Source organism: Alnus glutinosa, chromosome 14, assembly GCF_958979055.1.
Source record: "Alnus glutinosa chromosome 14, dhAlnGlut1.1, whole genome shotgun sequence".
Lineage (NCBI taxonomy): Eukaryota > Viridiplantae > Streptophyta > Magnoliopsida > Fagales > Betulaceae > Alnus > Alnus glutinosa.
In genome coordinates, this window is record NC_084899.1 from 12,171,517 (window position 1) to 12,182,077 (window position 10,561).

General features: G+C 35.4%; 1 protein-coding gene across 1 annotated transcript in view; it reads left to right on the plus strand.

Annotated features, from left to right (window-relative positions):
- LOC133856929 (ultraviolet-B receptor UVR8) overlaps positions 1–6,777 on the plus strand; it is a 45,400-nt gene extending 38,623 nt beyond the window's left edge. Inside the window, exons 7-11 of the mRNA XM_062291986.1 lie at positions 2,053–2,124; positions 2,505–2,866; positions 5,672–5,757; positions 5,851–5,903; positions 6,360–6,777. Coding sequence (XP_062147970.1) covers positions 2,053–2,124; positions 2,505–2,618 — 186 coding nt within the window. The 3' untranslated portion in view covers positions 2,619–2,866; positions 5,672–5,757; positions 5,851–5,903; positions 6,360–6,777. The remainder of the gene's footprint in view (positions 1–2,052; positions 2,125–2,504; positions 2,867–5,671; positions 5,758–5,850; positions 5,904–6,359) is intronic.
- Positions 6,778–10,561: the final 3,784 nt, after the last annotated feature.

Genomic DNA, 10,561 nt, shown 5'->3' on the forward strand with positions numbered 1-10,561 from the left:
ATTAAAATATGTCATGCTGCTGCCAAATGTAACTGAATTGTTTTTGTCAAATTGAATCTAGTTAATTGAACAATCTCTCTGCTCAGAACAATTTGTTACCGCAGCTTGGCTTGCACTTCACTCTTTCTTTGCTTGTATGTAAATTTGTATCTAAACCTCTCTGAATACTTCTCCCTTTATTTTCTTCTTGTATATGCAGATGATGTAGGTTTGGTTTTGTTTGTTCAAGAACCAACTTTGGCTGAATTCGAGTCATTGTTGTGATTTGAAATATTAGCAGTGCCGATCTATAGAATGACATTGTAGGACAAGCATTATGCATATGTATGTGTGTGTGAGAGAGAGGGTCATGGAGGGAGCAAGGTGGTTTGGAGGGCTAGGCCTAAGTGGTCTGAGGAAGAAGGCCCTGGATTAAAGTAACAAAACTCTTGCTGTAGATTATGTAGTTTGCACAAGAATCTATTAGTTGCTTACACAAGCAAAAGACACTATAGGTTTTGCAAATCGAGACATCGGATGACCATATGTCTATAATTTATTTATTTATTTATTTTTGATAAGTAATAGCAATTTATTAAAAAGCGCAGAGGGGCGCAACCCTTATACACGGGAAGTATACAAGAGAGCCCCTAACAGGGTCGAACAGAAAATAAATTTAAGAAATCTACAAAAGTAAATACACTCAAACTATGGTGTGGCGCTATCCAAAAATATAAAGTATCGATCAGCCGCTTCCGAAGCTCCACCATAGATGTCTCTACATCTTCAAACAGACGAGCATTCCGCTCCCTTCAAATACACTAAAGCAAGCACAAAGGAGCTAAACGCCAAGCCTCTATAGCTTGACCACTCCCCATTGCCGCTCCCCAACTCTTTAACAACTTCAACACCATTCGTGGCATAACCCACTCAACCCCAAATAAAATAAGAATGTAGCTTCAAAGAGCCTGGGCGACCTCGCAATGAAGCAACAAGTGATCTATAGACTCCCCACTCTTCTTGCATAAACAGCACCACTCCATTACTATTACATTCCTCTTACGCAAGTTATCATGTCTATAATCTATTTCAACCTTAGTAAATACTGGAATTAAAAGTATTTGAGGGGAGTTCCTTTTTCTTTTTCCTTTAATTTTTTTTTTCTTCGGAGAATGCTAAACTCTGTTGAAAATACTCACATTTGTTGGTATGCTTAAACAAGATTTTATTTTCAGCCAGTTCTTCAATTTTCAGAATGAGTCAGAGCTGGTAAACTAATTGACAAAATTTCTGTATCATTATGTGTAGGAGTACAACTGTAAGCGCAGTAATGATTACGGATAACTTCTGTTATCAATGTCAATACTTTTTTTTCTTTCTGTTTCAATTTGTAAGATTTGAACTTAGAGGCTTACCTTGATCCCACATGATCCATTTATTACTGTAACCAGAACCTAGGGGCATCAATCTCAAAATTGAGGATGAATAAATAGAGAGAAACCTGAACACAGTTAAACCTTAGAATAAACAAAAAGATCGGAGGCAGTGTTAAGCATCCTTCACCTAACTCTAAATCTAAGTGGTAAGGAAGAAATATCCAACTAGCAAGATTGTGGTCGAATTGTGAACCATGCTTAATTCATAGAAATGGCAAACAAAATGTCTTTAAGTGCGCCTTTGTTTTTCATATTGCCGAGGATAGTAAAGAACTTATAAAGCAACAACCCTGTCATTTTCTTTGCCCAATGGAGAAAATAAAATATAACTGATGCAATGAGCTCTATGCATGTGTATGTGTTTGTTTGTGTGTGCACGATTGCATGCGAATGTGCTTGTGCTTGTGCATCTGCATTCTATGTCTGAACATGACTGAAGTTCTTTATTTATATATATATACTGGGAAAAAAAAAATCACTTTTAGTGCTAGGTTGTATCATGGGAAAATGTTCAATTCTATTTGATAATTTTGTGAGTATGTTTGATAAGGAACATGTTGAGTTAGATATGATGGACTTAATTGTTGTGCTTTTAAATCCATTTTGTTTGAACTTTTCTTTGATTGTCGCTTTTCAGATATCAGGTGGTTGGAGGCATACTATGGCACTTACATCTGATGGAAAACTTTACGGCTGGGGTTGGAATAAGGTTAGCAATCTATTTCCTTAGTTTTTCGCTCTAAAATATTTTGTTAAGTGCCTTTATTCGTGAATATTTAATAGCTTAGTAAAATGTGGGCCCCAAAAATGTAATGGATGAGAAGAAAATGTCAATATTTTGGGTAGTCATTTCTACCATTTAGAGTGTCAATGGCCATATCCTTACCCGTCTCATGTTTGTTTGACATGGTTACAATATTGTTACCAAATGTTTCTGTCACGGAAACTTGATAACTCTCTTATTTGTCCAATTTTTTTTTAACTTATACCCCGTTTAATTCAATATATTTGCACTTCATCTGCATTAGCTAATTTATTGTGTCCAAAACCTTTTGGTTGTTTTTATACCTTTATCTCTTCTATATTCAGTTTGGACAGGTTGGCGTTGGCAACAATGTCGATCATTGCTCTCCTGTACAAGTTAAATTTCCCCAAGAGCAGGCACGTTCTTTTTACTATAGCTCCCAAAATTGGTTAAGATAGGCCATGGCATTGATATTTCTTGTCTGAGTCAGTTGCACCCCCCTGGGCCCTCCCAGTTTGAATTATTATTCTATTTTTTTTAGTCTTATTATTCAATTATGTGTGCGTATTTTATTGGGCACTTGGCAGAAAGTAATTCAAATCTCTTGTGGATGGAGGCACACACTTGCTGTTACTGAAAGGCAAAATGTATTTTCTTGGGGAAGAGGTACCAATGGACAGCTTGGGCATGGGGAGACAGTTGACCGGTAATACCATTTAGATCTGAATCGATATCTGGACGTGCATGCATTCTGATTGTTATTCTATTTGCACTTTTTCTAGAAATGGTATCATTACTTTGTAAGCTGTGCACAAGGGCAGAACATGATTTGGATTCTTTCTTGTTTTTAGACAGGATTGCTAAGTCATAATTTCTTTAATTTTGGGCAAAAAGCTTAAGTTCCTAAATTATCAAATATAGTGTTTCTTTCTTAAGAGAATTATATTATTTTTTTATGAGGACGAAATAAAGGCAGAAAGAAGTGTTACTATAAAGAAAGATTTTTCTTGGAAATATGATGAGGTGAAAAAGGATAAGAAACAACTGAGAAGTGAAACAAAGGAAGAGCACTGATGCAACACAGCTATAGAAATTAAAAATAAAATAGAAGGGAGAAGAAGAAACAGGAAAGAGAGAGAAGAAAGAGAAGAGCAAGCAGGAAGAAGAGAAAGAAGACAAAGGGGAGAAGAGACAAAGGCAGCAACTATAATATCTGGTTTCCGCACCAAGCATTTGGGCCGTAGCTGGTGAATAATCCCTGTCAAATATCTTTGCAACATAGTGCTGCCTTTGTTTTAAGAGTTAATATTTATGTAGGTTGATCTAATAATTCTGTAAGTCCATTAAAAAACTTGCTTTGTCCATTGGTTTATATGTGATTACATGCTATGCGGAGCCCTTTAGACTTTAGTGCTAGATTGTTGTCCCAGCCGACTCCCAGGCATGTAAGATCAATTTTTTTTTTTTTGTAATAATAGCATAGGTTGTATGTCTGCTTTTCTGATAACTGTTGTGCATAATTGTATCCTTTTAGAGTTTTACATTTTTTAATAGAAAGATTTTATTGACTTGCTTGGATGCTTACATTGAATGCAATATAGGTTACAATGTACCTGTTAAGGAAACATTCAAATTCAAACTTCAAACTTATTGATAACTGTGGAGGTGATATCACACAACCCTAATTAAATCCTAGATATATATTATCCTACTAACTAAATCTCCATTGATTGAGATATGATACACCAGTTGTTATTTACAGCAAGTCGCCCAATAAGTATATACTCTATCATGCCCCTTCAAGTAGATGGTAATTTAGGAAAATTATCATGTTTTTTCTATGAAATATATGGTAGCCAGAAGTATTCACTGTCAATTGCTATCATAATAATGTTGGTGATGGGAATATTTTACACAATGCCACTAACATTGAGGAAGATCTACTACTGTAGATGATCTGTGAGGATCCGATGGTGATGATGTGTTGAGGATTGGGCTATGCTGGAAAATCAGAGCAAAGAGAACAAAACAATTGGATAATTCGGCTGTATTAGGTTAAGTGGTCTTAGAGATCTAAAGGCTTGAAGGATACTGCTGCAATTGGTGAACTTAGGGACGAGTAACAAAAAGACAACTTAAAAGAGTGAGCAAGTGCAGAAGGTCTCTCTGCTGGAAACCTAGCTCTTGGAAATAAAAGAGAGGGTGTGCAATTTTAAGTAAGAGGAGAAAAGGGTATCACTGCAACCTAGCTTTTGGAAAGAGAGTGGGCTTGAAGATTGAGAGAAAGAAGAGAGCCTAACCGTTGGAAATCTAACTCTTTGGAAATTTAAAAAGAAGAAAGTGTTAAATCATTATTTGTCTCAAAAGCTTAAATTGATAGGAAGGGATGAATTGAATTATTTAATTTATATTCTAACACTCCCCCTCACGTGTGAGCTCAAACTCTCCAACATGGTTCGAACTCAGGACATTTGCTCTGATACCAATGTTAAATTATCGTTTGTCCCAAAAGCTTAAGCTAATAGGAAGGGATTAATTTAATTATTTAATTTATATTCTAACAAAAAGATTGATAAGCAAAATCAGGATCCGGCTGCACAATTGGGTGGACTTAGAGATCTAAAACAATTGAGGATCTGCCGCTGAAATTGCTTTCACTAAGACTATTGAAGGATCCAACCACTATTGTTGGGCGAACTTAGATATCTGAAAGAAAAGATGCTAGGAGCATGAAATAAATGACAACTAATAAATTAATAACGTAAGGTAAAAGAAGGGTTTTAACAAGACGGGTGGCTCTATGCTTCCTGCTGGGAACTGAAAGGCTATGGAAGACTACTTATAGGTGTTACTCGACCTGCTTTGATACCATGCATGATTTTTGAATAAAAAGGTTTTATTGATATGGTTTGATGCTTACATCAAAGCCATGTCTGTTTTATATTGGATACAATGTTATACTTGATAAGGAAAAATTCAAATTCAAACCTGGATATCTTGCCAACCCTTTTTAAATCCTAGTAATATTATTATACTATCCAAATCTCCATTGATTGGAATATTATGTACTGCCTATAATACGGTGCGTCTCATCTTTATAGTACTTATTACTCTACTGGTGAGATGATTCCTATTAAGAATTGACAGCATTAATCAAACGGGTAAACCTTTGTTAATTGTGACCTGATGACTAAAAACTTAGGTATTCTTTTGGTCCTTGCTTGTGAATATAGAATCCTGCCAAAAGTCTGGTAGAATTTCACCCTGTATGAAGAACTTCATTTCTTTGAGAACTCTCTCACTTGTAATAGAACGTAATCTCATGTCTAATATAAGTGACTTCAGTAAGCCGGGTTCATTTAATTTCAATTAGATTTCTTCGTCCTACTGCCAGCTATGGTTTATTACCGTTCTGTTTGTGAAACTGAGAAATAAGTCTACTTAAAAAATTCTTGACATCTCTGTACTAAATTCTCAAATTGATGATGTTTGTGTCTCATGTAATCTACAGGAACATTCCAAAGATCATAGAGGCTTTGAGTGTTGATGGATCTAGTGGGCAACAGATAGAATCCTCCAAGTTTGATCCATCGTCAGGTTATTCACCCTAAGTACTTTTCTTTTTTGGTTAGTATCTGAAAAATCTTTTTCTTAATTTTTGGATGTTATTTTGAATGTTTCCTTGGATAGGCAAAACCTGGGTCTCACCATCAGAGCGATACACAGTTGTTCCCGGTGAAAATGTAAGATTTTGTTCCAGTATAAATTTTTAATATCAAAGTTTGTTACTTTCTGTAGTGGACATTTGACCCCACTAAAATTTGAGCAATGACAAGCATAGCTTTGCGAAAGACTCAAAAAACTTATGAGTTTCTAAGATTGAAGACAAGATTTTCTGATTCCCTATGAAAGGTTAACAAAAAGAAAAGTAACCAGAAAATCTAACATTACACCCTGTAGTTTTGAAAATATTTTGACAGCAAAACTCTTTTCAAGAGTTTCCAAATATTTTTGTTTGCAAGAATGTTTTTACCACCCTACTTTTTTTTAAAAAAAAAAGAAAAAAGAAAATGTTTTCACCACCTTCATTGATGCCTTCACTCCAGAGAAAGCAAGAAATGGGCATCTTCTCTCTCTCTCTCTCTTTCGCTCATTTCTATTGTGGAAAGTCCATATATATATTGCCTTTGCTTTTGCAGCTCCCAGGGCAAACAGCTGTTTCAGTCCGGCGTAATGGGAGTGATGCAAGTGTCCCTGAAAATGACGTCAAACGGGTGCGAGTTTGATATTCTAGATATCCATGGAATGGTAGATTCACCAGTCTTCCTGGCTTCTGAACCAACAAACATCATATGATGAAACAAGCAACGCCATAAGTGAGATGTTGATGCCCTCATCATCCACGACTGTAAATTCTTAATCATTTCTGTGTTATGTTGTTCTATGCATGGAGCAAATATAGCTAACCCAACTCACTTTGTAACAAGTTTTTATTTGAATGCTGGTTTTGTTTTGTTTCCATGGCTGTGGAAAAGCATTCAATAATGCTCTGTAACAGCTTCTCTTTGGGATCCTTTACTTCTAGGCACTACTGAAAAATAATTTCTGATTAAGGTACCATGATGAGTATGAAAACTTCCACCAAATTATCATAATATCAATGAAAAGAAATAAGGAAACGAGAAGCTGCTGTTTAGCCATAGTTCTGCAGATAGAAATATTATTAAGACAGCAAAGTCCAGTACCAGAGTCCTTGTATGTTGAGAATTTTGAGATGTTGTCTTAACAAGATGTAGATGAGTTTGATATTCAAATTGAAGTAAGAAACCACAGTGAAGTCAAAAGGGAAAAAGCACGTATGAAATGGGCTCCCAACCTTATTTGTTACACTGGTGATATGCTTTTTTAATTCCTTTACTGCAGCGTTCTTCTTTTGATTTTATGATTATAGACGGAATTTTGTAATATTTGTAATGTTTTTGTAGAATTGTAATTGTTGGGTTAGGAGCTGGTAAGCCCACGTGGTCCGCACCTTAAGCCCGCGTTAACCCGGGTGCATCCTACATGCGTATTTAGGGAATCAATTTGAAAGAACGGGTTTTGACCTCAAGACAAACACACAATTATGCATAAAAATAGAGAGAATTCTGCCAGTAAAACAATCCACAAAGAAAACTCATCACACAAAACACAAGAATTTTTGTTGACGATGCGAAAACCTTTTGATTAACTCATCCAAGGTAAAACTACTTCAGTACAACTAAACTCCGGAAACCAATCACTAAAGAAGATTCAATACACAAGCATAATACACTTATAATATTTTGTAACACAACTGAAACAAACTGTGCGAAGACAAACTCCTTGCTGGCCTCTTGCCCACGGCAGCTCCAACTCCTCATTGGCCGATCTTTTTTTTATGGAATCCTTACCAACCCACTGGTGGACTTCAAGGTTGAAAGAACGATGATTGTGGCCTGGAAAGTAAAAACCACTCCAAGAGAGATAGCAGTAGAAGCTCTACAACAAAACTCTTTTGGTACACATAAAAGATGAAGCTAAGCAAAGTGTTTAGACTCTATGAAGGCTTAGCCTTAGACCCCAATTAACTAAGAACATCCCTTTTGTAGAGAAATGATGGAAATACCTAATTTCTGCATGTAAAAAACATTACAGCATAGTGCACGTCCATGATGCCTCTAAAAGGTTTCTTCACGATATTCAATGAAAATACGAAGGCGTCAAAACACCTTCCACTAACTACTGAGTTAAAAGAGTGCAAACTCAGGTGTAAGCTTTCGTAAGTAATGAATTTTTCATAAGTACGAGATCGACCCACAGGGAATGGTAGATACTAAGTAAAATTTCGATTATTGAGCAGAAAAGTAAATTGAGCTGTTTTTCCACTAAAAAGTTGACCAATGGAGAGATGGTAAACTAAAATTAAATTAACTAAACTAAATTAATAAAAAGTGAATTAGAGAAAATTAATGATTCACTATGATTTTTGTTTATATCAAATAGTTACTTCGGTTGATTTGTTATGATTCGAGAATATATTGAATACATAATTTATTGTAACATGATTTTGAAATCAAATTCTCAATCAACCCATGTTCGATTTATTTTATAATTGATTCGTACCTAATTGTTTCTATCTTTTAATTATGAGAGTTGATTCTCTACCTAGTTGAGTTTAAAATATATTTGTCAGGAATACGTAATATAATTCTATGTGGATCTCTGAAACCTTAGTGTTTCATGAATCAAAATAAATTTGTCTAATTAAATTACTCTCAAATAAAAACCATCCCCAAAATTTAATCATTAATATGTGAAGAAAAAATAAAATAGTCTAAAAAACACATAATAAAAATACTAGGCTCCACCCCTAGCTTTAGCTAGAGATTTAGCCATTCATATTGTGCATGTGAATGGTCCTAAGATTACACTGAATATGGTCTAAGTGTGAGTAACGAGTTTATCACACAAGTTCTTAGGCCATAAACCTTGTAGTTTTAAATATTTTTTTGTTCGCAATCAGTAAAGGAATTGGGCATTCCATTTGTGAGGACTGTTACACATCAATCATGATGATTTATCTCTGTCAAGCGAAGTTGAAGACTTCGGGTTGATGTATTAGTGTAATGCACTGAACGGACCATGAGAAATGTTTTTCCTTAAAACTACTGTTAATAGGAATGATTGTAACTCCCGAGACTTCTTATGATATTGGTTCTAAATCCTAAGAGGATTGAGAATTCATATGTCAAGTGGAGGTCACTTTGATGCATTTAGTAGTAAGACATTTATTGCAGTCAAAATTCTCGATGTGTTGGGTGATCACATCTAGCATTATGAGAACACTTTTTTTAAGAAAGAATCAAAGTCCTTAATTCGAAGGATAAGAAATTTTTCCTTCACATAGATTTTTGGATTAAATTATAGCTAGGGCATTTTTGTGACCACCCTTTTTTTTTTTTTTTTTGTGTAAACATACAAAATGGATTATCATAGTGGCACGACTACTTGTCGCTAAGTTAACATACGATACACATCCCATAACATGTACCTGATAATCAGAGTTACATTTAACAGTGGAATACAATAATCAATGTGTAGTCAAACACATATCAAACCGGAAATACGTCTATATAAACATAACTGTTAATAAAAAATAAGAGCCATTTACACGTCTATCTGTTTAAGGCATCCATACATATTAATCTAATTACATACCCATAAGATTGGCTCTACAAAATACAAGTGTCACGTAGGACACGAGCCAACTACAAAAGTATATCAAAAGGGGACATCCAAGTCCGCATCACTACGGCTCCAGCTATATGCCTCAGTCGCAGTGCCCCAAATACTGTGCTACGGGGTCACCTTCTACATCCGCTAAACCTGCAGCCAAAGCATCAGCATTTGTGCAGTTGTGGGGTTAACTACATCCGTACAGGTGAATGTATGAGTTCACTACCTCAGTATAAATACTGAGGTATCAGTAGTATAGTGCTCACTGGTTTTCACAGTGAGCCAACCCTTTTTATCATTACCATATGTTTACAATAACGGCTATCATTAAGGAGTAAGTTTATAAATATGTTTCTTCGTCGATAAAGTAAACCATGATAATATATGTTCGAAAACAATAAATATAAATAGAGTGTAAGGCTCAAACATTCCCATACGCAAGCCCTTCCGTACTTTTGAGGAATTATAAGCATAAGTGAGCATCTAAGCATTGAGTGTCACTACGTTTCAACCGCATGCGCATAAGAGTCATCCGTGCTTTTGGGCAATCCTAATATACGCACACTCCCAAACGTGGTATCGCTTAGAGGCAATTGATATAACATTCCGGATTTGTGCCCATGCATTTCTTCCGTTCCTATGAGGAAGACGTGTATGAATACACTCCAAAACTTTACATCAATGCAATGCACACAAAACAATCAACACAATCAATGTCATACAAACTAGTCCGATATCACTATACATATGCTCCCTATCCCATACTAGGAAACATAGGCATACTGATATCGGACAGAAATGGTGATGGAAACAACTACTCCAAATCACGCTCAAAATGAAAGATAAATGTTCACCACCCAAGATATAACACCAAAGGGATACAAAATATCACCACCCAAAGGGATTACAATAAGGGATACAGAACTTTAGAAACTCATCACTCTAAGGATCACACCAAAGAGATACAGAGATATAAGAATTGACACAAAACTGGTGTTTAACACAAAACTCTAATTTACCTTACACTTGCACACACAAGAATTATATAAGCTTAGAACAACCCTATAAGCATATGATAAGTATTTAATGGAGTTAAACAAGTAATAATGACAGAAAACAATCATCAATTAGGGGCAGAAGATAA